The 27,757-nt window shown below is 36.0% G+C and overlaps 1 protein-coding gene across 1 annotated transcript; it reads left to right on the forward strand.

Moving 5' to 3' along the window:
* Nucleotides 1-400: 400 nt before the first annotated feature.
* On the forward strand, nucleotides 401-26,418 carry INSL6 (insulin like 6). The gene is made up of 2 exons (XM_082404453.1): nucleotides 401-12,266; nucleotides 25,395-26,418. Exons 1-2 carry the CDS (start codon nucleotides 11,993-11,995, stop codon nucleotides 25,736-25,738), a joined length of 618 nt encoding a protein of 205 aa, XP_082260579.1. The 5' UTR covers nucleotides 401-11,992; the 3' UTR covers nucleotides 25,739-26,418.
* Nucleotides 26,419-27,757: the final 1,339 nt, after the last annotated feature.

The following is a 27,757-nucleotide window of genomic DNA, read 5'->3' on the forward strand; positions in this document are numbered from 1 at the left end:
AAAAGACACTATCATGAGAGTGAAAGGAAACTCACAACATGGGAGAAAACAATTTTAAATCAAATACAAGATAAAAGTTTAATATGCAGAACATATAAAATAGAAAACAATGTTTAGAAAGAATTTTTAGCATGATATGAACAGACACCTGGAAATTCATTTTTAAAATAATCAATTACTTTGTAGAACAGTAGTGCACATGGAATGTTCTCCAAAATCAGTTAACCCGTAAAAATACCTTCAAAACCTCAGTTTTGAAAAGACCCTCCCAAACTGCTTGTCTTAATGAAAAATGCACCTAGAATGACTACTACAACCACCCCATTCTGTAGCTCTAGACAGGTATTATGTGGAGTTACACAATGCCTTAATGAAAAATGCACCTGGAATGACTACTACAACCACCCCATTCTGTAGCTCTAGACAGGTATTATGTGGAGTTACACATTGCCCAGTATTTGATGAATGATGACTACGTCTTCCTCCAATTATGAGGGACCTAGATCATATCTTTTTTATTGGAATCGAAGAGTATTTACTAGTTTATTTCAAAAGTACCATAACTTCTGGACTTCCCTCATGGCAAAGTGGTTAAAAATCCACCTGCCGATGCAGGGGACACGGGTTTGAGCCCTGGTCCGGGAAGATCTCACATGCCGCGGAGCAACTAAGCCCACGCGCCACAATTACTGAGCCTGCGTCTAGAGCCCACGAGCCACAACTACTGAGCCCACGTGCTGCAACTACTGAAGCCCACGCGCTTAGAGCCCGTGTTCCACAACAAGAGAAGCCACCACAGTGAGAAGCCTGCACACTGCAATGAAGAGCAGCTCCCGCTCGCCACAACTAGAGAAAGCCCGCACGCAGCAACGAAGACCCAATGCAGCCAAAAATAAATAAATAAAATAAACAAATTTATTTTAAAAAAATTACAAAACATTTTTTAAAAATCCAAAAAATACCATAACTTCCATCAAGCCCTCAGGCTTACCTCAGTGGATTTTGACTAGATTTTGAACATAAATTAATCAGGTTTATAGATATGTGGGCCTATTTGCATTCAAAAGTTTATGTATACTTTGAGAGTCATTTAATGAGCCCATTGCACCCCAAACCCTATTGACTTGCTTAAAATTTTAAACAGTGATACAAACTTCGGATCACAAAATACAACAAACATAGAATACCATAAATCCATCAAAAAGATATAAATTTTTGCACACGAACATGTGTTACCAACCTATTCTTCCTGGGATTGTGAAATTCTATTGCTTTTCCTTGTCTTTTGGTTGTGAGTGTGTGTGTGTGTGTGTGTGTGTGTGTGTGTGTATGTCCTCCAGTCTCTACAGATAATAATTTCAAATTAAAAAGTTCAGATAGCTGGTAACAATTTACCAATCACCTAGGGAAGTTAGAAGAAAATAAGAAATTGGTATAAAGTGAGAGTCTGATCACCTACCACAGTAAGAAGATCTTCCAAGACTTAAAAGGCAACCCTACCTGTGACAAATCTGTACTATACACTATGTAAATGGCTAACAAGTCAATTGCAAACCAACTGAACATACAAATCTTAGTGCTGGTGCTGAAATCTCTTCAGGATAGTCATTATGATCTCAAAGTTTGTTTCAAAATTTGCAAGCATCAAGTGTCAATCAAAACTGAAGATGAAACACTACTGAATGTTGAATTCTCATGCTTTAGGTGTACTTCCTTTTTAGAGTTTTTGGTTCTCTGCTATTTTTACTGTACTGTTTCATTTAAATTTCCTACACGCGAACTTCGTTTGTGCAATTGAAATAAAACTGCAGTATATACATGTTAAAAAAAAAAAAAAGGCAACCCTAGAGGTCCATGTGTTTTCTTAATCCTTGTCAGAATCTCTAGAAAGCTGAAGTTCCCTCCAGTCTTAAGATCCTGGTCCTCTGCAATAATGAATAAGAAAATCTGAGTAAACTTTAAACACTGTACAAACTAAAAGTGATATTTTGGAAATTTTAATACTTTTCACATAACTTGGTTCAAACAATCAGTTTTCTTTCTTTTGTGAACAATTTTCCAACCACCCATCATAATACTATAGATGGATACACAAGGCACTACAGAAATCAATCTAATTATAGTCTTTTAATGCTTTGAAGAAGAAATACAAATAAATTCAGGGATACTTTGGAAAAATAATAGGTTATACAGCAAGTGCTAACTGAGATAATCTCAAGCTGATGAGCTTACAGGTCAGCTTTATTTTTATTTTAACTATATTTTCTATAATGACCATGCCATACCTTTACATGAGAAAATGACATTAAAAATTACAAATATTTAAGTAAGTACAAACATAGTTGTGGAGGAGGAAAGGAAGAAGAAGAGGTAAATTAAAAGTTTAAAACAAGCGAGGAGTAGAAAAACACTGAGAGCATGGAAGGAAATGGGATGTGGGGAGGATAGGGGTAGAGGGCGAACAAGATCTGAGAGAGAAAATTCTTTGGAAGCTGTTGGGGAAAGGGTTGGGACCACTGACTCAAGAGCTGAGTGATAGCCCAAGGGTTTTAAAAGCTACCTGGAGCCAGGGAGGAAAAATATTCGGAAGCTCAGGACAGGCATACAGGCGAAGGCCATAGCAATGGCAGCTGCAGTCACCAGAAAAAACTGAACTGGCAGAGCAGGAGAGACCAGATCCAGGATGTGGAGCCTATTTTTTTTCTCCTGCTAGGAATCTGGCTGCTGCTGAGCCAACTCTCTAGAGAAAGCACGACCCAGTGGGTGAGTGATGAAAGGTAAAGTTATGTGACTTCAAATTCCTAGAATCCGTGATGGTTATGTGTGAGAAATGCCACAAGAGAATTTCCAACATCCAGGAAGAGCTGCTACTTGGACCTGAAACCCCTGCAGGTGAAAGCTGTTGCCCCTGCTGGTCCATAACCCCCATTGGTTGCCATCAGGCTGCCAACCAATTGGAATGGCAATATGCAAAACCAGCTCAAGACCTCATTAGCTGCCTGCGCTCAGCTCCACCCTGCGGATGCAGTTGGAAGTAATCTATCAAATAATCTGAGGGAGAGTCGAAAGTACCACGAGACCAGCATTAATGCAGTCTTGGGATGAGTCCAGAGAGGGACTGGGTGGAGGAGGCAGAAGTTGGTAATGTAATGCTTCAACTCTAAGTAAGCTAAGTTTAGCTATTGGGACACTTGCTGATTCTGTTTCATATTTAATTACACTGAGGCAATGGTTACCTTTTGATCTACGCAAAATTTTATAATTTTCCTGATTCTGCTTGACATGAATATTTTTCCACACCTCCCACCTCTCTTTTTTAATTTAACAGAAATCTTGTTATCCTCCATCAATAAACATGCAGAAACCTTAAATACAATGTCAGAAAGCATTCCTAATTTGCCACAGGAGCTGAAGACAACACTGTCTGAAAGGCAGCCGTCTTTGATGGAGGTACTACTTTCCGAACAAAAGGAAAAGGAAGCAATCAATATAATTAACTTATGCTGTGAAAAATGTTGTAACAACAATGACAACAAAAACCTTTTCTTAAAATATGCACAATATAGAGTAATTATTGATTTCTCATTTACCTTCGTGTATATTCTCAACGATGCGCTTACCAATGTCCAAATCAGTCACCATTGATTATTAGAACATGAGAAATCATTACTAGTGTTTACATTTTTCAAGTGTCCTGGAACAATATTGTCTTCCCACATCATAATTTCTCTCAAAAATTAATCCTTTTCCTGCTAAAGAAGTCTCTGTCTTTTTTATTAATGGTATAATTGCATCAATTACTTTTTTACTTATTAACTTTATAATGATTTTAAAAGCTTTACTATTTAGCTGACATAATAACATTTTATACACACCTAACACCAGGTACATACAAAAGTAATAAAAAATTTTAATTGATCTTGTCAATATAGACTATGTGAACATTAAACCACAAACCTTGCAATTTTCTACTGGAGCCACAGCAGGTGTTTTTTTTTGTTTTTTGTCTTGTTGAAATAATGTTTGAAAACAGTCAGATTCAACACCAGATACATTTGGATTTTTGTGCCCAAATGAACTCAATTGTTTTTCAAGTTACAGTACTTTCATGCTTCTAAGAGATTCAAGTAAATATTTTTAAGTGACATAAATGAACAGTCATATAGAGAACTGAAAAAATAAGTCAATGGTTATTTTTAGAAAAGAACTAGATTGGTAAAAAAAAAAAATGCATTCAGGTTCACCATTTTAGAATTTATGGAACATTTACGTAAGCAAAATAAACTGTGAAAGATATGAACATTTGTTAGAATGGTAAACCAGCATGGTATCATCTTAGTATTTAGTCAGTTTCTTTAACCTACATATCAATACATTGTTAGCTAGCATTTGTAGAGAAAATGTACTTATAACAAGTTAATCTCCTCCATCAAATGTCAGGAGATGAAGAATTACAGAAGATGAAGACAGCATTTCCTATACTGCAAATCCCCAGACATGGCTAATCATAACCAAACCTCTGAAGTTCATCATGTCCTCCCCAAGGCCACCTCCCAAAGAGCTCCTTCTCATTAGGGAAGCAGAGACCAACAGAATGTAACTCTTCAGGGAGAAAGTCAACATTTTCCAGGAGTTACACTTTCATCATGAAATCTTTGTTGCTGATTTTAACACTTCCATTCATATCTTACTTATTCCCCAGCACATTGCTCATTGTCAATTCCAGAACTCCATTTGCTCTGAGGTCTGCTCCCCACCCCACTAGTTCTCACATCATACTTGAATAACACTGAAGTCTTTCACCATCATCTGGTGACCCAGTTAAGTTTCATCTTCCAGTACATACCACTACTCCTAGCCTATCTCTTCTTCCATTTTAGATGGAAAAGTATCCCCCAAATGTAACCTCTTCACCTGCCTGTATAAGTTATGACCCAAGCCTTTCTTATTCCTAAAAGACTGTGTCTATGTTTAACAGGTATGAATTTGCAAGCACAGTCTCTAGTGTGAAACAAATACCCAACTACTTTATTCTTAACAAATTGATATGTTTAAATCCTGTCACTGAATTGGGAATTTAGCATCAGACATTATTCTAATGGAACTTTCCCATTAAGCTGTACTTGAAACTCATGGTCTTAGCACCAAAGCATTAAGTCTCCAGGACCCATAGTTTCAACAGCTACCACCATGACACCTACTATCCTAGCCTGCATTGTCCCCTCAATTCAGGTCTTGCCTCCCTCGCTGGGGGTCAGCAGAACTTTGCCAAGTGTAGTTGTTTTTCTACTCAGGGTCCTGTTTCCCTAGGTATACCATACGGCCATCCCTTCTGATGCTTCTCCTCTCCAGGTCACTGCCACTGAGCACTGAACAGAAATAATCCTTTATTTCAGGACTCCAGACCTTCAACCTCTTTCCAGTATAAGGAAAATCTCCCCTCCCACCCCCCACCATCTCTCCCTCTTCCTCCCCATATCCATTTCTCTCTTACTTGTCCACTGGGGACACTTGCATAATTTTGGCCTCTTCCAGTATTTAGGGGTCATGGTAAGAGCAACTTTAAGCAACTTCTGCTTTCTGCCCTGAAAAAGTCCATCAAGTAGGGAAACACTTAGGCTCTGGATACATGGTTTAAATTTGTGGGGTGATGGTGTGAGAGGCCAAATGGAAAAATATACGGAGAAAATGTAATGTCTCAATTAATTATTTTGCCACACTCTTTGACCTTGCATATTATCAACCTTTCCTCCTGCATGGGAATCTTCCTCTGTTTCTAATATTTTTCAATAAACAAATAAAACTGTCTTTGCATCAACTCTTCCTCTGCCAAATCAATAGAACTGCTCCTAGTTTTTTACCCCTCATTCCCTCTGGAACCCACTATGAACTGTTCCCTACCTGACTCTTATCCTGTTAGATTCCACACTGGCCTCCAATCACAAAATTTAATCTTAACTCTTTTCTCTTTTACTTCTCTTTCATATTTTGCTCCATTGATGACCCCATCTTCTAAAAATTCTCTTCCTTTTTGCTTTTCTGAAATGACATCATTCTGATTACATCCTCTTTAATTCTTATCTTTTCTCCTTCTTTATCTCTTTTCTTGCTTCTTACCACATGAAATTCCCTCTTCTTTGCTGCCTTGAAACTGTATGCCTGTCCATCAGTCAAAGAGTTGACTTAATTTTATTTCTTTAACTCACAACTCTTTTGCTGTTGACTTCCAAATCTGGACTTCCAGGTTAGACATCTTAGCATACTTCCAACCCCACATTTCCATTTGCTTTATTAAGGGAATTCCTTGAATATTTAACAGTTATCTAAAATTCATCATGTCTAAAACTTTACTGTGGGATTAAATTCCCCTCATGATTTTCCTCAGTGTCATCAGCTTTTCATTCTCTACAACTCAAAGCCCTGGTCTCTCTGACATACAGATGGCCAATAGGCAAATGAAAAGATTTTCAACATTGCTAATTAATAGAGAAATGCCAATCAAAACTACAAGGAGGTACCACCTCACACCAATCAGAATGGCCATCATTAAAAAGTCTACAAATAACAAATGCCGGAGAGGGTGTGGAGAAAAGGGAACCCTCCTACACTGTTGGTGGGAAAGTAAGTTGGTGTAGCCACTATGGAAAATAGTATGGAGGTGCCTCAGAAAACTAAAAATAGAATTACCATATGATCCAGCAATCCTACTCCTGGGCAGATATCTAGACAAATCTATAATTCAAAAAGATACATGTACCCCTATGTTCATAGCAGCAGTATTTACAATAGCCAAGACCTGGAAACAACCTAAATGTCCATCCATGAATGGATAAAGAAGATGTGGTACATATATACAATGGAATACTACTCAGCCATAAAAAAGAACTAAATAATGTCATTTGCAGCAACATGGATGAAACTAGAGATTATCGTACTAAGTGAAGTAAGTCAGAAAGAGAAAGACAAATGCCATATAATATCACTCATATGTGGAATCTAAAATATGACACAAACGAACCTATCTATGAAACAGAGACAGACTCACAGACATAGAGAACAGACTCGTGGTTGCCAAAGGGGAAGAGAGGTGGGGAGGCGATGGACTGGGAGTTTGGAGTTAGGAGATGCAAACTATTATGTATAGAATGGATAAACAACAAGGTCCTACTGTATAGCACAGGGAATTATATTAGATATCCTGAGATAAACCATAATGGAAAAGAATATAAGAAAGAATGTATATATATTTTTATCTATATGTATAACTGAGTCACTTTGCTGTACAGCAGAAATTAACACAACATTGTAAGTCAACTGTACTTCAATTTTTAAAAAGCCCTGGTCTTCTTAAATTTTTCTCTCTCTCCCATATCCAGCTTACATATAATGAGTCACCAAATCCAATGACGGTTCATTTAAAAATCACTTTTATGGGTCCTTTTTGTTTATTCCCACTCCTTCCATACTACTGCTCGTTCTTGCCAATTCACGGATCAAAAATGTGGACTTCTAGTTGGTTTCTCCATTTTCAATCCTTCTCCTTCCACTTCTGTATACACTAGAGTCAAGTTACTTACTTTAAGCTTCAATTTCCATCTTGTCCATACATTATCCACAAATTATTTTATAACCTTCTACTCTCCATAGGATAAAAAGAATAAAATCCATACTCCTTAGTCTGAATTTTAAAGTCCCCTTTGTCTGCTAGCAATATTCCATCTTCTACTAATCCCTAACATCAGTATTATAGGTTCTTTTCCCTAGAATATGCCTTGCTCACTTGTTTCCATGCCTTTGCACCTGCCATCCTCTCTTCTTCCTGAAATTTCAACCCCGCTTTTGTACTACCTACCTCGCCATCAAAGCCTGGTTAAGTTCTGTCTCCTAGATGAAGTCTTCCAAGACCACTGCAGCTGATACCAGTCTCCCCCTTCTATAAATTATTTTACTTAAATTTTCCACAATTCATTTCAATATTTAACCAATGATGTTTTTACTCCATTATGTTTTCAACATAATTAGAATAAGAAGTCTAAGCTTCTGGTGCTTAAAGATATTTCACTTATTTCATTTATATCTCCTAAACACAAAAGACTTTTTTCCCCAACTGACTTAATGGAAAATCTCTTCTTGTAGGACTGGACCATGACTATATTGACTGCATACTATCCTTTATGTACTAGAAATAAAAAGATGAAAAATGATTTAAAATGCATTTCTCAAACTCTTGCCAAATTAACAGTCTGGTATCTGATATACAAAAGAATACAACATTTATTTTAAAGAACATTTAACCTATTATCTCACTTGATTCTCACATTCCAACAAAATAGAGATGGCAATAATTATAACAGATAATACTTATTATTATGTGTCAGGCATAGTATTTTCTCATTTATTATCTCGTGTGTTATTTAGTATATTATCTCATATAATCCTTTAACAGCACCGTCAGAAGGTACTATTATTATCTACCTTCAACCTATACCACATGTTCTTATATTAATGACACACATAAGTAAATTGGGGTATAAGATTTCTGTAAAAGTTTGTACAGCTACCTACTCTTGTGGCTGGGACCAGCCTCTGAGTGTCTTTATTACCAATGGAGTGAACTTTTAAACTCATTCTGAGGCAATTACTTTAGTGTGTGTGTGTACACTTTTTTTTTTTTTTTGTCCAAATTATTATTTCCTGTAATTTAAGGTTTTGGTCTAAAAAGATTTGCTTTGATATTATGGCACCATGTACTGCCATCACCAAACCAGATTCTTTGTTTTTGTAATTTTTTTGACAAATTATGGCTATATAAAGTAGGTTAAGAGTTTGGGCTCCAGAGACAGACTGACTATTTTTAATCAGCCTTCTGCCCCTTGCTTGCCCTCTCATTTCAGGCAAGTTTCTTAGTCTCTCTAAGATGAGCTCCCTCATCTATAAACTAGAAATAATTGCAATACTATTTGATATGATTACTACAGGATTAAATAGGGTAAAATGTGTACAAGCACTTAGAGCAATGCTTGACATACAGTAATCACACAACAAATGATGTGTTATTATTATCACTCTTTCAAAAGCAATAGTACTATTATTACTATTTCTGCACTATCTGTATGTACAGACTTGGTGTAAACATCAAGAATAAAGTGTTAACAAGACCAATATTATAGTGGGGAAGACAGACAATAAACTGAACAGAAAGCAAAAAAGTAAATAAAAGAGATATTACCTGTTACCTGTTTTATAATCAAGCAAGTGTTAATTATAGTTACTATAATTAATTGTACCTACAATTAATATCGTTAAGCTAAAAATTTTAAGGACTCAACCATGGGAATCCTAGTTCCCATATCAAGATATCAACATAAAATGCTAAAATAACTTGAAAAACAAATATTCCAGTATAATTACTAACAATTCCATATTTTTCTTGCATAAATGGAATTTTCATTTATAAATACTCAAATATGGCTTATTGGGCAGCTCCAATTTTATGACAATGTTCTGGAATAAGGTAGCTAGGACAGGATACTAACAAATAAGTCAGGAACTCATTCAGTAATAATAGTAACTTATTCATTCAAAATAAGCCATTTCACTAATAATTTGTTCATTTCAATAAATTCATTGACTCTTGATAACAAGAAGTCGTAGTAGTAGTTAAGAATGTGTTCATTCATTCAATAAATGTTTATTAAGGGTCTACTTAGCAGGTATTGTCCCAGGCACTGGATATTATCAATAAATATGAAGCAAAAATAGTTCCAGCCCTTAATGAGCTTACAACTAGTAGAGAAGAGATAATTACGTGATTTTTAAAAAAATTCACCATAGTGCAATAAAGAATAATTATGACATAAGTATGAAATAGGGTATAAAGGAACAAGTAGTCAATTCTCAGGGAGTTTATTCATTTATTCATTCACCAAATATTATATGATTATTGATATTATTAACATTTTACTTATTATTTGTTCATATTACTATAATTATTTACATTAAATTATTACTGAGAACTTACTATGACACTGTTAACAATGTCTTTGTCTTTAAAGGCAAAGATGATACCAAAGTGAACAAAATAAACAAAAATCCCTGTCTGCATGGAGCTTACATTCGGTAGGAGGAGACAGAAAATATGGAGAAGTAAAATATATAGCATGTCAGTCTTTAATGAATGGTATGAAGAAGTACAAAGGAGGGTGAGAATATAGAGAGTACAAAGAGAATGGGAGTATAAATTTGCTTGGTTCTGACATATATTCCTTGAGAGGTGTTTTTTTGTTTGGTTTTGGGTTTTTTTTGCTTTTAAAAAAATCTTCCTCTCAGTATAATGATAATTTTCCTTTCTCACAGGGTTTCCCAGATAAAGTTCTGCCTAGGACTCATGGCCACTATAGTTTGGACATGAATTGTTTCTCAAAGTAGGTGATGAAATTGTGCTAATCAAATTACATCAATCTTTAAAAAAATCCGACTGCCAGTTAATGTAACAGTACTCATGGATGCCCCTGGGAAGCAGGGCAAAGCTGGGCAAACAGAAAATGGAGAAAAAGGCATAGAGGCAGAAGGCAGAAAGGAGAAGGGGAAAAAAATAACATTGTAAAGGAAAGAGGTGAGAATAGCGTTGACAATTGGGGGAGCCTCTGAGGCTTTGGCATCCTGAAGTTGACTACTCCTGAGACGGCCCCTGACTGCCCCCTTGTGGCTGCTAGGACACCCTTCAGCGACGACACACTAATAAAATAAAATTTCATTGAAAATGACAAAGCAACCTATAGCGATTATGCTGCACTTCCCTGCCCCTTCCCTCTTAATTTAGCGAAATGCTGATATTCTTAGAAGACAAATCCTCTACAAGGCCCTGTCACACCATCAACTAAAATTGCAGCCAAGATAGACCTGAAGGGGGCACTCTCAGGCCCTGCCATGCAGCATCAATTGCCCCACACAGGAAGAGACAGTTGCCTACATATCCAAGAGGACGGCGCCTCTACTTATAATCCAGCAGGAAGAAAAAAAGCTTCTCTCCGGCCCACATATCCCAGCCAATCGGAGACTAAGCAGCCCAGCCAAGGAGAAGACCCCATACTTTGGACTCCCTGCTTCCTCAGTGGACTCTTTGGTTATCACAACCCCTCCCACCTTCCCCCCCTTTTCTCTTTAAAAGCAAGTTCCCTTCCTCGTTTTCTGGATTTGCATACGGCCCGTCATGGTTCACATGTCCTGAATTGCATTCCTCTGGCTATTCCTGAATAAACTCACTTTTGCTGATAAAATAACCGGCTAGTACTAAACTTGACACTAATAATTTGGCAATGGACAATCCTCTATAATCTATAAACAAAAGAACTAGATTATCCCAAGTCCTCTCTTTGTTCTGGAGATTGAGGCTAAGGCCCATTTCTCCCTGCAGAACTGGTAGGAATTTCCTCAGAAAGCTTTGCATCTGACTTTAAAACGTGCACACATGTTTCGACATATTTGATTGCCAACTATGCGTCAGGCCCTGAGGTACAATGGGAAGCAAGAACAGACGCCGGCATTGCCTTCATGAAACCCGGGGATTAGGGGAAGAAATTATCAAACAGACGCACAAATAAATGTGAGGAAACCTACCGAGATAAACGCCATGAAGAAAATGAAAGGTTCCTCGAAGGAAGCGACGTCCCAACAGGCAAAAGAGGCGGGAAACGCATTCCACTAGAGGGATGCGTTAACTACGGCCCCATATTTCATTTGATGAGTCTCCCTAGTGAGGATGGCAAGAAAAACTAATCAGTCATTTTAAGAATTAACAGCCAGCCACCTGGGACGGCCTGAGAGCCCCGTGCAACGCGGGAAGTTTAGGCGCCAGCGCCGCTCACCTAGTCTTGAAGTTCTCGCGAGGTCCGCACGCGAAAATCGGAGGGTCGCCAGGTGCGCACGCGCAGCCGTGGGGCAGAAGGCAGTTAGGGCTCTCGGTGGACCTGTCTGTATTGGCTGTCCAGGGATGCCGCGGCTCCTCTGCTTGTGTGTCGGGCTCCTGCTGGTTCGGGTCTCCCGTGAGCTGAACGACATTAGTCGAGCCAGGAAATTGTGCGGCAGGCATCTACTGCAAGAAATAGTAAAACTCTGTGGCAGTGTTAACTGGAGCCACATTGAGGAGGAAAAGCCTTTCACACAGCTGCTTTCCCAGGCCTCGGAGAAGGTTGAAACCTTCATCCCTGACTGGTTGGAAAGCTCCCAAACCACTTTCCCGGTCTGGAGGAGAGCGACAAACCCAGGTAAAAATGTAAACCAAAGGCATGTTTTTTCATCTGTGTACATTTCTTATTCCCGAATTTGCTCTGCCAGGCATGGAACTTATACAGGAAATGGAATTTGTGCCTAATACATACACAAAACATCTATGAAGTTTTTTTTTTTTTTTTGTAACTTGGAGGAAGTGTACACATGTAAGTCTACACATCTGTATACGAATGCTGCTGTTTCCCTCGCTTTCCCTTTCTGCAGTGCCCTTGTCACCTGGCAAACTCCATTTTGTCCTTCAAAGCCTGATTTAGGTATCATTTTCCCTGTGAACTCATCACTGACCATTTCATAGCTACTCACTCCAATCTCAATTCTACCGCAATATCTAACAGAGCATTAAACAAAATGCAGGGTCTTTCTAAGCACTAGGCTTGTGCTACTGGCAAGTCTCAATCTCTTAAGGCCAGCCCTGTATGCCATACCATATTATAGGGATTGCTCATGTATGTTTTTATCTGAAATGTCTAGCAAAGGGCTGAGCACAGGGTATGTGCTTAATATGTATTGAATTTATACTTAATGTTTTTAAGCAGTCTTTAGGAAGAATATTTTTGTTTCAGATCCATTCTTCTGTTTTTACATTTTGTGACTAACACATTTTAGTCCCAGTATGTTTGCCATTTTAAAAGAAAATGCACTTTATTTGTAGGCTGTGGTCTATAGAGTGTAGTGTCATTGAAGTTATTGCCTTTATAGTAATTCAGTTGATTCGATTTGGACAAATTTTGCAAAAGTCAAGATTTCTGAAATTAAGGAAAGGAGTTAGACTATCGTGCCAAAAGAGAGACCCTAATGTAGATGACTGAAACAAACTAAAACATTGCCTAGCCCATTATAAGCACTTATTCTTTTTTTTGTTTTGAGGTGTAGTTGGTTTACAATATTAGTCTCAGGTGTATAACATGGTGATTCAAAATTTCTGTAGATTATATTCCATTTAAAGTTATAAAGTATTGGCTATATTCTGATAAGCACTTATTCTTCTTTAATGAGTGAATGAATAAAACTTATAAGATTATTGCTGCTAAGAGAATAAAAATGTTTTTATTGACGTGTATTTGATTTACAATGTTGTGTTAGTTTCAGGTGTACAGCAAATTGACTCAGTTATATTTATATATAATATTAGTTTAGTTATTAGATTGGTTATATATGTATATTTGTATATGTTCTTTTTCAGATTTTTTTCCATTATAGGTTATTACAAGATATTGAATATAGTTCCCTGTGCTACACAGAAAGTCCTTATTTTATTTATTTTATATATAGTAGTGTGTATCTGTTAGTCCTTTACTTCTAATTTGTTCCTCCCCTTTCCCCTTTTGTAACCATAAGTTTGTTTTCTATGTCTATTTCTGTTTTGTAAATAAGTTCATTTGTATCATTTTTTTAGATTCCACATATAAGTGATAATCATATTTGTCTTTCTCTGTCTGACTTATTTCACTTAGTATGATAATCTCTAGGTTCATCCATGTTGCTGCAAATGGCATTATTTCATTCTTTTTTTATGGATAAGTAATATTCCATTGTGTGTGTTCCTTTGGCTTTTAAGTAAAAATAAAAGACACTTTTTTCATTTTCACCAGTAACTGTTGAACAATGTATCCACCATTTTGTTCCACTACCCTCTGCGTTTTCCAGGCAACTTCATAATTCCATCTTCCCAAAACTTTATATCTTTCTGAGCAAAGAACTGTTCCAGGTGCCTTTTACAATCTTCCAGGGAATTGAAGTTTTTTCCATTAAGAGAATTTTGTAAAGACCAAAATAAATGGAAATCTGAAGGTGCAGTGTCTGGTGAATATGGCAGATGAATCAGAACTTCCCAGCCAAGCTGTAACAGTTTTTGCCTGGTCATCAAAGGAACATGCGGTCTTGCGTTATCCTGATGGAAGATTATGTGTTTTCTGTTGACTAATTCCAGACGCTTTTCGCTGAGTGCTGCTTTCAGTTGGTCTAATTGGGAGCAGTGCTTGTTGGAATTAATCGCTTGGTTTTCAGGAAGGAGGTCATAGTAGAGGACTCCCTTCCAGTCCCACCATATACACAACATCACCTTCTTTGGCTGAAGACCGGCCTTTGGTGTGGTTGGTGGTGGTTCATTTCACTTGCCCCACGATCTCTTCCATTCCACTTTATTATACAGTGTCCACTTTTCATCGCCTGTCACATTTGTTTTAAAAACGGAATGTTTTCATTACATTTCAGTAGAGAATCACATGTAGAAATATGGTCAAGAAGGTTTTTTGCTTAACTTATGTGGAACCCAAACATCAAAGTGATTAATATAACCAACCTAGTGCAAATGATTTTCATTGCTTGATTTGGATATTTTGAGTATGTCGGCTATCTCCTGCATGGTATAACGTTGATTGTTCTCAATTAATGTCTCGATTTGATCGCTATCAACTTCAACTGGTCTACCTGACTATGGAGCATCGTCCAGTGAGCAACCTCCAGCACAAAACTTCGCAAACCACTTTTGACACATTTGATCAGTCACAGCACCTTCTCCATACACTGCACAAATTTTTTTTTGCATTTCAGTTGCATTTTTACCTTTCTTGAAATATTAACGAAGCATAATATACCAAAAATGTTGCTGTTTTTCTTCCATCTTCAATATTAAAATGGCTACACAAAAACTCACCAATTTTGATAGGTTGTGGTATTTTTTTAGATTTTTTTTGGTGTGGACAATTTTTAAAGTCTTTATTGAATTTGTTACAATATTGCTTCTGTTTTATGTTTTGGTTTTTTGGCCGAGAGGCATGTGGGATCTTAACTCCCTGACCAGGGATTGAACCCAAACCCCTGCATTGGAAGGTGAAGTCTTAACCACTGGATCGCCAGGGAAATCCCTGATAAGTTTTTTTTTTAAAATATATGCTGATATGACAGCTGTCACAATACAAACTAACAAAATTGTTTCGAATGAAGTTAAAGACAACTAAACGCTACCAGAGCCATCTTACGGGGAAAAAAAAAACAAAAACAAATGAACATTTTGGCCACCCCAATAATTTTTAAAGGAACCTCCATACTGTTCTTCATAGTGGCTGTACCAATTTACATTCCCACCAACAGTGTAGGAGGGTTCCCTTTTCTCCACACCCTCTCCAGCATTTATTATTTGTAGACTTTTTGATGATGGCCATTCTGATCAGTGTGAGGTAATACCTCATTGTAGTTTTGATTTGCATTTCGCTAATAATTAGCAATGTTGAGCACCTTTTCATGTGCCCATTGACCATCTGTAGTCTTCTTTGGAGAAGTGTCTATTTAGTTCTTCTGCCCAGTTTTTGACTGGGTTGTTTGTTTTGTTTTGTTTTATATTGAGCTATATGAGCTGTTCGTATATTTTGGAAATCAAGCCCTTGTTGGTCACATCATTTGCAAATATCTTCTCCCATTCTGTAGGTTGTCTTTTCGTTTCGTTTATGGTTTCCTTTGCTGTGCAAAAGCTTATAAGTTTGATTAGGTCCCCTTTGCTCATTTTTGCTTTTATTTCTATTGCCCTGGGAGACTGACCTAAGAAAACATTGGTATGATTTATGTCAGAGAATGTTTTGCCTATGTTCTCTACTAGGAGTTATATGGTGTCATGTCTTATATTTAAGTCTTTAAGCCATTTTGAGTTTATTTTTGTGTATGGTGTGAGGGAGTGTTCTACCCTCATTGATTTACGTGGGGCTGTCCAGCTTTCCCAGCACCACTTGCTGAAGAGACTGTCTTTTTTCCATTGTATATTCTTGTCTCCTTTGTTGAAGATTAATTGACTGTAGGTGTGTTGGTTTATTTCTGGGCTCTCTATTCTGTTCAGTTGATCCATATGTCTGTTTTTGTGCCAGTATCACACTGTTTTGATGACTATAGCTTTGTAGTATTGTCTAAAGTCTGGGAGGGTTGTGTCTCCAGCTTTGTTCTTTTTCCTTAGGATTGCTTTGGCAATTCTGGGTCTTTTGTAGGTCCATATTAATTTTAGGATTATTTGTTCTAGTTCTGTGAAAAATGTCTTGGGTCATTTGACAGGGATCGTATTAAATCTGTAGATTTCTTCCAATCCAAGAGCATGGGATATCTTTCCATTTCTTTGAATCATCTTCAGTTTCCTTTATCAATATTTTATAGTTCTCAGGGTATAAGTCTTTCACTCCTTGGTCAGGTTTATTGTTAGGTTTTTTTTTTTTTGATGTGATTTTTAAAAGGGTTTTTTTTTTTTTTTTTTTTACTATCTGTTTCTGGTATCTCATTGTTAGTGTAAAGAAATGCAACAGATTTCTGTATGTTAATATTGTATCCTACTACCTTGCTAAATTTGTTTAGCAGTTCTAGTAGTTTTTGTGTGGAGTCTTTAGGGTTTTCTATATAGGGTATCATGCCATCTGCATATAAGGGGAATGAAAACTTTTAAAGACAGAAACAATAGAAAGCATCAGACTGAATCGTGATCATTTTCCACCATCAAAACCGCCTACATATAAACTCACTTTATCCTGCTCTTACAAAGAAGGAATTGTTTCTCACCAGTCTCTAAATTGTACCTTAGTTCAGTTGATATTCACACTTTAATGTGTATATGAATCACCTGGGCAATACTGTTAATATACGGATTCTGATTCAGTAGGTCTGGGGTGGGGCCTGAGAGTCTACATTTTTATAAGCTCCCAGGTGATGCTTATTCCGTTAGTTGGACAGCGCTCTTTGAGTAACAAGGGACTAGTTCACTTCTCTATTTCTTCATTATTCTTTTCTCCCAGAAATGCAAGGTGGACCTACCCTTTCTACTTCATGTTCAGTGGGCATTTCTCTCACATCAAATACTGTGCTCTCATTACCTATAACCTACTCAAAATTTTACCTTCAGTCATCCAAGCTTGAGTTTGTTATTGAAAAAGAGTTTAGAATCCTTTTTCTCGACAAAGCCTACTCTGGAGGAGACTCTTTTCTCATTAATAAAAAGTCAACTTTAAAACTCAGAGCTGATTAATGACTCCTTTGTCTCAGGTATTATTCACAATCCCCTGAAGGAGAACATGTCATTAATTCAATGAGGAGGGATCTGCAATGAAACAGGATTCGTAGGAAATGAAAATACATCTGATAATATTTCAGAGTTCTCATACTCATTAAACATGTTACTATGGGAACTATATAAAGGACAGTTTGCTGAAGTGGAAATATCATGTGGCAATAAAACCATGGTTGTTTTAAAATATATGGAAGAATGAAAAATGGATTTAGGTTATCAATATGAATGGGTATTAAAATTTAAAGAATTCTTAATTTATAAGGAAAGACGACATGTAGTCTGTCCTATTAATTTCCAGTGACTAATTTAGAAGTTGTAGGGAGGTATGTGTTTCCAATATAGAATTCCAATGTAGAACATATAAGTATGCAATTTCTTTTACATGTGAATGTTGCTGTAAAGTTGATTAATTTTTATTTAGCTTATATCAGCAGAATATATTTCTATATTAGATCAAGTCAATTATCAACAATTTTAATCTTCTGATGATCTATTTGAGTCTGACACAGGAAAAGATAGTTTGATACACTGATATTCAAAAATGCTTTTTTTCAGGACTACGCATGCATAACTTGAATTTGAGATGTGTGCTTCTTGTTAGTGGATCCTGAATGTATGGGCCATGTCTCATGCCTACCTCATAGTGTGGTACCATGAAGCTAACGTCATATTTCTAAATTCTGGCTGAGTATGGTGCTGCCTAACTCTTAGTGCCAGGTGAAATCATCAAAGTTTCATCACCAGTTTTTCATAATCCATAACCCCTATTCCAGTTAGATAGGCTGTATTCCCCCATTCTTGGTCTTCATTCATCTATTCTTGTTTTTTTGTTCATTTGCTTGTTTCTTTAGATATCATTATCACAACTGGCTATGCAGAACCTCTCTATTTATATATTAATTCAACAAAATTTGTGTGCCTGTTGTATATTAGGTATTATTCATGCTGCCTGGGATATAAGAGTGAACAGTTTCACTCAGGAGGCAGTGAAGGTTCTTGCCTTCATGAAGCTTACAGAATAGTGAAGATAGACAATAAACATAAATAAATTATATGGTATGTTAGAAGATGATTAGTCTCCACATATCTCCTTTCTTCATGCCCATTCTCCTCCTCCCATAGGCAGCCATTCCAATGTTTTATTATGTATTTTTGTTTGTATACGTTTTATTGCAAATTGTGCATTATTTCCTGTACATGTATTTTAAAAATATATCTAAATGGTATTTGAGATCTGTATCTTATTATTGCTATGTGAACTTTTAGTCATTGCTTCAAACTGCTGCATAATATTCATACGCATTCCTCACATTTTACTTATTCTTTCTCCTAGTGATGAACATCTAACCTATATAGCCTTCAACTCCCTGCCACTATAAATAACACTGCAGTGAGCATCACTGTATATGCCCCCTTATGGATCTGTGTGGACATTTCTCTGGGATATATACCTAGGGGTAGAATTGATGTATCATAAAATATATGTATGCTTAATTTACTTGAGGTGCATTCAGATTGCTTTGCAGAATGGCTACACCAATTTATAGTTGCACCACTAGTACATGAGGATTCCTGTGTTCTTGTATCCGTGTCAAGAATTAACATTATACAATTTTTAACTTTTGCCAGTGCCACAGGCGTGAAATAGTGTCTCATTTTTGTCTTAATTTGCTCTGAATTTGAGCACCTCTTCATATACATATTAGCCTCTTGGGTTCCTTTTTTTGAAAATTTCCTGTTTATACATTTTGCTCACTTTTTGTTGGAATTGTCATCTTCCAGTTGATTTGTAAGAGTTATTCAAAATCTAGATACAATAGTAATCAGCTGTAGGTTTTAGATATTACAGATATGTTCTCCTATTCTGTCATCTGTCTACTGGTGTTTGACAGAAAGTCTTAATTTTTATACAATTAGATGATAAGTGTTTTGCCTTATTGTTCATACTTTCAAAAGTACGAACAAAACTTTCAAAAGTGTTAGAGGTTCCTTTTCTGTTCTTCTGTTAACTTTATAGTTTTACTGTTCTCATTAGGTCCTTAATTCTGGGGCCCATTTTTGGTTCTGTTCTGGCTAGGGATACTATCTTAGTTTTCTCAGTGTCTTACTTTTCTCTACATGAGGAAATAATTTTCTGAATACTATCTACTGAACAATTGGTTTTTTCCCATTGATTGTAGAGCCACTTTTATTGTTTATTAAGTTTGTCTGAGATTCTTATTTTATTCAGTTGGTCTTTTTGTTTGACTTTGTATTATTACTACACTGTTTTAGTACTATGACTCTGTAGGATGTCATTTATCTTGGACAGCCAGTCTCCAATGTTTATTTTTTTCCCTTAAGATTGACTGAACTAATCCTCTGCCTTTATCCTTACATATATATTTAAGAGTAAGCTTATTGAATTTATTTTATAAAAATCCATCTGGAATTTAAGTGGGATGCATGGAATTACAGAGAATAATTTGAAGAGAATTGACATCTCTTTAACAAAAAGTCATCCCAACCAAAAACATGGAATATCTTTGTATTCTGTCATTAGAATTTTAAAGTTTTCTCTATAGAGACTTTCTGTATTGTTGGTTAAGTTAATGCTTAATACTTTAATTTTGTTGCTATTGTAAATACTTGTTAATTATATTTCTAGTTAGTGATCATTGGTCAGAGAAATACAGTTGAGTTTTATAGGTTGATATTAATCCATTAATTATGTGGAACTATCTTAATAGTTTCACTTTCTAAACTTTATACCACTCTTCTATTTTTTTTTTTTTTCTTACAGCATTTGCAAGGAGTCGTTACAGGTTTTTGAGCAGAGGAGTGACATAATTGACATTTTAAAGGGATCACTTTGACCACTGTGTTGAGGATAGACTGTAGGGAGGCAAGAGTAGAAACAGAGAGACCTGTTAGGAAGGTATTAGAGAGGATAGCATCTGGATAAGGATGGTAGCAGTGAGTGGAAACAGTGAAAACTGTTATAATCTAGATATATTTGGGCAGATATGATGTGAGATATGAGAAGAAAGAAAAATCCGGAATTACTCCAATATGTTAAAAAAATATGTGATTTCAGAGTTTTTGCTTTGAACATCTGGAAGGATAGGGTTACTATCAACTGAAATAGGAAAGGCCTCAAGTGGAACAGGTTTGGAAAACAGTATTAGTAGTTCAGCTTTGGACATTTTGAGTTTGAAAAGTTCAGGTGGAGTTTTAAACATGTTGAGTTTGAGACATCAGAGTGGAGATGTTGAGTAGCAAGTAGGATATATGAATCTGGAGTTTGGAAGAAAAAATTTGCTTGAAGAAAGAAATTAAGGAGCCATAGGTATATAGATAATTTTTTAAGCCATAAGACGGGATGAGATCATGAAGAAAGTAAGTATGGATTGAAAAGAGTACCAAGGACTGAGCTCTGGGAGACATCAACATTAAAAAAACTGAAGAGGAAGTACTTGCAAAGGAGGTAGAAAGGTGCAAATAGTTAGGTGGGAAGGAGAGAGAATGTGGTATCCTGGAAACCAAGTGAAGAAAGCATATCAAGAAGGAGTGTTGTTTTATTAGTTAAATAAGATGAGAGTTGGCTGTTGAATTTAGCAATATAGAGGTCGTTTGTGAGCTTGATAAGAGAAGTTTTGGTGGAGTGATGGAATAAAAGCCTGTATAGAATGTGTTTCAGACAGAATAAGAGAAGAGAAATGAATTAATAAATACAGAAGGAGTTTTGCTAAAGAGGAGAGAAAAGAAATTGGATGGTAAGCAGGGCCAAGAGAAGTGTTTCTTGTTTTTTTTTTTTTAAGTGGGAGAAATAGCACATTTGTTTGCTGGTAGGAGTGGTTCACTAGAAGTGAAAAAATAATGATGAAAGAAAGATAAAGAGAAGCACTGCTGGAGTGATATCCCGGAGTGGGCAGGAGGAAATAGATCTAGTCCATAAGTGGAGAAATTGGTTTTAGAGTGGATAATTCATCTATGGAAATACTTAAGAAGGCAGAATTATGGGTACGGATGTTAAGAGATGAGTAAAAAAACGGTGAAGGGAGCAAATATAAGTTCTCTTCTGATTGCTTCAATTTTCTCATAAAGTAGAAAGCAAAACCAGCTGAGAGTGAGGATGGGAGTCTATTAATATAGTAAATTGCATTGATAGATTTTGTGATCTTGCGTTTCTGGGATAAACACTTTCTTAATATATTTGTAAAATACGTTCATGGATTCAGTTAACTAATACCTTATTTGGGACTTTCAAACAAACATTTGTAAGTGAAATGGGCTTATGGTTTAAAAAAATTTTTTTAATTGAAGTATAGTTGGTGTACAATATTATATGTTACAGGTGTACAACTTTTATACTCTTTATAGTTATTATAAAATATTGGCTATTATAAAATATTGGCTATATTACTGGTATTGTACAATATACCCTTGTAGCTTATTTTATACATAATTGTTTTACCTCATAATCCCCCACCCCTATCTTACCTCTCCTCCCTTCCCTCTCCTCACTGGTAACCACTCATTTCTTCTCTATATCTATGAGACTGCTTCTTTTTTGTTATATTCACTATTTGCTGTATTTTTTACATTCCACATATAGTGATATCATACAGTATTTGTCTTTCTCTGTCTGACTTACTTCATTTAGCATAATACCCTCCAAGTCTATCCATGTTGCTGCAGATGGCAAAATCTCATTCTTTTTCATGGCTGAGTAATATTCCATTATATATACATACATACATATATATATGTATGTATGTATATACATATATACATATATGTGTGTGTGTGTGTGTGTATATATATATATATATATATATATCTCACATCTTTTTTTATCCATTTATATGTTGATGGACACTTAGGTTGCTTCCATATCTTGGCAATTGTAAATAATGCTGCTGCGAACATTGGGGTGCCTGTATCTTTTCGAATTAGTGTATTGTTTCTTCTGGATATATACCCAGAAGTGAAATTGCTGGGTTATATGGTAGTTCTAATTTTAGTTTTTTGAGAAACCTCCAGGCTGTTTTCTAGAGTGGCTACACCAGTTTACATCTTCACCAACAGTACGAGGGTTCCCTTTTCCCCTCATCCTTGCCAACATTGGTTATTTGTGTTAGTTTTGATGATAGCCATTCTGGTAGGTATGAGGTGATATTTCACTGTGGTTTTGATTTGACTAATTTCCTTGATGATTGGCGATGTTGAGCATCTTTTCATGTGCCTGTTGGCCATCTGCATTTCCTCTCTGGAAAAATGTCTGTTCAGTTCTTCTGTACATTTTTTGATTGGGTTGTTTTGTTTTTTGATGTTGATTTGTATGAACTGCAGTTGTATCTGTATTGTAGTCCTTTTTTTCCTAGTGTATTTTGTTCATTTTCATCTTTTTTTCTTGATTAGTCTGGCTAAAGTTCTATTTTATTAATCCTTTAAAAGAACCAACTTTTGGTTTTCTAAACCTTTATATTGTTTTGTTTCTATATTTCATTGATTTCTTTCCTTCTTACTTATTTGGGTTATCTCTGTTGCTCTTTCTCAAATTCATTGATTTGAATACTCATTTTTAACCTTTCTTGTTTCCTGATGAGTACAGCTTGTTTCGCTTTAAGTTCCCTCTCCAATTTGACATGTACTTTTCATTAACTAGTCTCTAGTTGCCTTCATTCATGAACAAGTTTCCTTATTACTGTCTGCCTTTTTTTTCCCTTCAAGTGACAGAACATGGCACATCACATCCAGGAAGGTCTTTCTTCAACCTGCCTAGACAACCTAATTCACTTTTCCCTTCAGTGTACTCTGTTCATTGTGACACACTTTAATTGATCACATATTTATCTGTCTTAGATGACATTATTTATTTGCTACTTTAGAATAGATTAATATCTGTCCTAAAGTTTTACTATTTCACATTTCGTCTTAGGCATTTATTAAATACAAAGTTATTACAGAGTATTCTAATAGGACTGTCACTGCAAGAGACAGAGTTTCTTCTAAATACCCTCAAGAAAAAAGCAGAGGATAGTTATTATAAAAACAAGATCTGGGGCTTCCCTGGTGGCGCAGTGGTTGAGAGTCTGCCTGCCAATGCAGGGGACATGGGTTCGAGCCCTGGTCTGGGAAGATCCCACATGCCGCGGAGCAGCTGGGCCCGTGAGCCACAATTACTGAGCCTGCACATCTGGAACCTGTGCTCCGCAGCAAGAGAGGCTGTGATAGTGAGAGGCCCACGCACTGCGATGAGGAGTGGCCCCCGCTTGCCACAACTGGAGAAAGCCCTCGCACAGAAACGAAGACCCAACACAGCCATAAATAAATAAATAAACAAATACTTAAAAAAAAAAAAGACTTCCCAGAGCCTTTAGTGTATTAATATTTTAAAAAAAAACAAACAAAAAAAACCAAGATCTGTAAATGGATCTGGAAAGGCCCTGGAAAGCCTAAGGAATCAAGTCAGTGCTAAAAATCACCTTATCTCTTTCGCTCTCTGAATCTTTTCTCCTCTAATATCTATGTTCCTTTATAACTTTAGCTTGTCATGATAAGATTCATAGTATCCTTTCAGTTTTGGTTCTAACTCATCTTGTTCTCATTACTTCTTAATTCTAATTTTAAAGAGAGGAAATCTGATTGAGCCAACTTATTTTTCGCATGGCATGGATTGCTGGCCACTGTAGTAGATTGGTTTGTTTGGGGTCAGGTGCCAACCTCCTGACTATTCATTCATCTGTGGATATAAGGTGGAATCACCCTATGACTGCCTAAGGGTGACTCTACAGCAGTGGCTAGAGGCAAATATATCCCCCAAAAGGGACTGTAGATGGGCAAGGGCAATGATGGAAATCCAACAAGCCGCCAATTAATTACCTTCTGGTGTTATTTTAATATATTATCAGTAATATTGAGTAAGAGCAGTATAATAGAAATAATCAGTGCATTGAGCATATCACTTCTCCATTTCTTTATATTTCAACAAAAACCAAAATGGCTTCTACTAACCACTTAGTTAAAAATGTGCATAAAAGACAAATAACTCAATTAGAAATTGGCAAAGGATTTGAATAGACATTTCTACAAGGAGGATATATGATAAGCCCATGAAAAATGCTCAACATCATTAGTTGCAAGGTCATTGCAAATCAAAACCACAATGGGATACCACTTCACATCCATTAGGATGGCTCTCATCAAAAAATGGAAAATATCAAATGTTGGTGAAGATGTGTAGCAGTTGGAAGCCTAGTGGTGGGATTGTAAAATGGTACAACCACTGTGGAAAATAGTGTGGCGGTTCCTAAAAAAGTTAAACAAATTTACCATATGATCCAGCAGTTCTACTCCTAGGTATATGTCCAAGAAAATTGAAAATGTGTTCACACAAAAACTTGTATGTGGGTGTTCAGAGCAGTGCTATTCATAATAGTCAAAAAGTAGAAACAACCCAAATGTTCATCAACTGATAAACAGGTAAACAAAATGTGATATATCGATACAGTGGAAAATTATTCAGCCATAAAAAGAATAAAGTATTGCTAGAGATGCTACAACATGGTTGAACCTTGAAAATATTATGATCAGTGAAAGAAACCAGACACAGGTGGCCACATATGGTATGATTTAGGCAGATCCATAGAATAGAAAGTAGATTAGTAGGTGCCAGGGGCTGGAGGAAGAAGGAAATGGGAGTGACTGCTAATGGGTGGGGGTTTTTTTGTGGGTGATAGAAATGTTCTGGAATTAGGTAGTGGTGATGTTTGCACAACCTTGTGAATATATATTAATTGTGTACTTTAAAATGCTGAATTTTATGGCATATGAGTTATATCTCAAAAATATTTTTTGCATAAAAATGTGCAAACGTTTCTAGGCCTTTTTTATAGGAAAACAATACCTACAACTATTTTAGTTAAAAATATACATTGCTTTCAAATAACCATTTTACTAGTTAAAATGTGATTACTTGTGTTTTCAAAATTAGCTGACTCTAGTATTACAGCATTATGATTAAATTTTCAGCTAAAGGAAGATTTTAATAAAGTAGGATTTTTTTTTTGTCTCTCAACAGTCTCTACTTCTGCCTCTCAGGAAGAAGCAATAAACAATTTGAAGATGCAGTCACTGCCTGAGCATCAGTACAAAAAGCCTAACTTGCCTTTTAAGACAAGACAAGAGATATTTTCCTCATCACAAGATATCAGTCCATATATTCATGAGATTGTAGAATTTCAGAAGAAAAATACAAACAAAATTAAAACCTTAAGCAATCTGTTTTGGGGGAATCATCCCCAAAGAAAACGCAGAGGATACTCAGAAAAATGTTGTCTGAAGGGATGTACAAAAGAAGAACTTATTATTGCATGCCTTCCATATATTGATTATAAAAACTTAAAAAAGCATCAGCAGTTGTGACTGAGATATACTAACCATCATAGGAATTATACTAACTTAATAAAAAGCTTAATATATTTTACTTTTATTTTATTTTTTTGGTGATTGTCCTTGTAAGTTCTCTACTGTGAACAACATCTAAATGTACTTGCAAGCACTTGACAATATTTTATGGTGGTAATAGGAATCTTAGTATTTTCTTTGGTGCCCTATTTTTCATATATTTTTATATTTGAAGAAGATGTTACTGGACATGGCATGATCATTGTAGACATCTAAGAATTAACCTGTTTATTCTTGTCATTATGATTGAAACTCTCTTAAGCTACATTTAAATGGATTATGGAATGTTCTGCATTCCATGTGTATGGTATACAGACTGGTGCCCATGACTATTATGCTCACTCCAGTATGCTAATACATCTGTCCTACCAATTTAAAACTAACTAACCAACTACTACTCCTAGTAGGAGCTCTTATACTGTAATAGTAGGTACATTTTTAATTCTTTGTGTTTTATAATAGTAACTGGTCAGTCAGAAGTTTTTTCAGTTTCTATTGAGGACTTAGAGTTCAGTGACTTTCTTTAGGTTGTAATATCTCTCCAAGATCCTCTGTCTTTGCTTTGAAGGTACTGATATAATGTGAAATTTTATTCTGGCTTGGTCAGAATAGAGGGCTGACCAGGTTAGCAGTGTCAGCATCACTGAGATCTACTGAATCAGAAACTCTGGGTATGGGGCTCAGTGGTCTGCGTTTTTATAGGCCTTCTGGGTCATTCTGAAGTAGTTTAAAGGTTGAGAACCACTGGTAATAGAGTCACTATATGAATATTGTAGAAATTCTGCTATTTATGTGCTTTCGTATCTCAATATAGACGTTATAACACAAGTTTTTGGTGTGTTTTTCCACTTTATGTCCACATGTGAAAATTGTTTAATGCTACAAATTAGAGCAAAGTTTATACATAGAATCAAAAGTGGAATTCCTACTTTCTGCCATTAATTAGGGGTTAAGTATCATTTGAAATCTTTTTCTAGTTTCTTTCCCAAATATGTACTGTAATGTTCTTTTCAATTAAATTTTTAAATTCCTATTTGGCTCTGTTATTTCTTAGGACAAAGGTTCTTTTCCACATATCTATATCTACATTATATACACTTACAATGCATTAATATGTTTGAATTTTTTTTACCAGATCCAAGGTACAGTCTACATTCAGTTATCTTTTTAAATATAGGGAACCACCCGTTTTGATACAAAATGACAGATTATATCATGGCTGAGTGGTGGAGTAAGTCTGCTAGGTGTGTGATGACAATGTTGCATTGAGAGTTGCCTATTCACTTGAACCAGTTTGAAGAAGTATAGGTCTGTACTTGTTGTTTAAGAATAAAAATGCAGTTTATTAGCTTACTAATATATAGACATCAGAAGTCTAAATTAGAAAATTTGTTATCTGCATAGCTGTATACTTCCCTACACACTTCAATAATTTTTATGTTAGGGTGTATTTAATTTGCTTCTTGACTTTGTGCCTGTCTTTTAATATTTATAATTGTGCTAACAGTGATTTTGTGCATTTGGATAGAACACTCATATATTCCTTATGGACTCCTTAGAGCAATCCTAAAGTAGAAAAAAAATGATTGAAAGCTGGGGTACCTTGATATTATGCAGCTTGTTGAGGCTCCTTCATGTTAAGTTACTTGCTAGTTAGTGGTAGAGCTGGATGAAGATTTTAATTCTAGCATCTTGTTCAGTACTCCTGATGTCAATAAGATCATGAGCAGAAATTATCCATATGTTCTTGTTTGGAGGTCATTTATTTGGCCTCTACTTTGTTTTGTTTGGCATCTGTGTTGGTTAATAATGTGTTGACTCTCAGCCCCAAATTTTCTATTCTTAACTCTGCTTTGTGATGCTGGGACTTGGATTCTGTAAACCATGCTTTTCTTTTACTAGCTGGCTTCCTGTTAGGTTCTCCCAGTGGGGTGCTAGTCTTTCGGCATTACCCAGCGCATTTCTGCACACTGGTAG

This window comes from Balaenoptera borealis, assembly GCF_965194805.1.
Source record: "Balaenoptera borealis genome assembly, chromosome: 8".
NCBI lineage: Eukaryota > Metazoa > Chordata > Mammalia > Artiodactyla > Balaenopteridae > Balaenoptera > Balaenoptera borealis.

Excerpts from the sequence above, each read along its gene's own strand:
- INSL6 (XM_082404453.1), top strand. The coding sequence starts at position 11,993 with ATGCCGCGGCTCCTCTGCTTGTGTGTCGGGCTCCTGCTGGTTCGGGTC. Across the intron at positions 12,267-25,394 it reads GAGGAGAGCGACAAACCCAG|TCTCTACTTCTGCCTCTCAG; the intron begins GTAAAAATGTAA and ends GTCTCTCAACAG.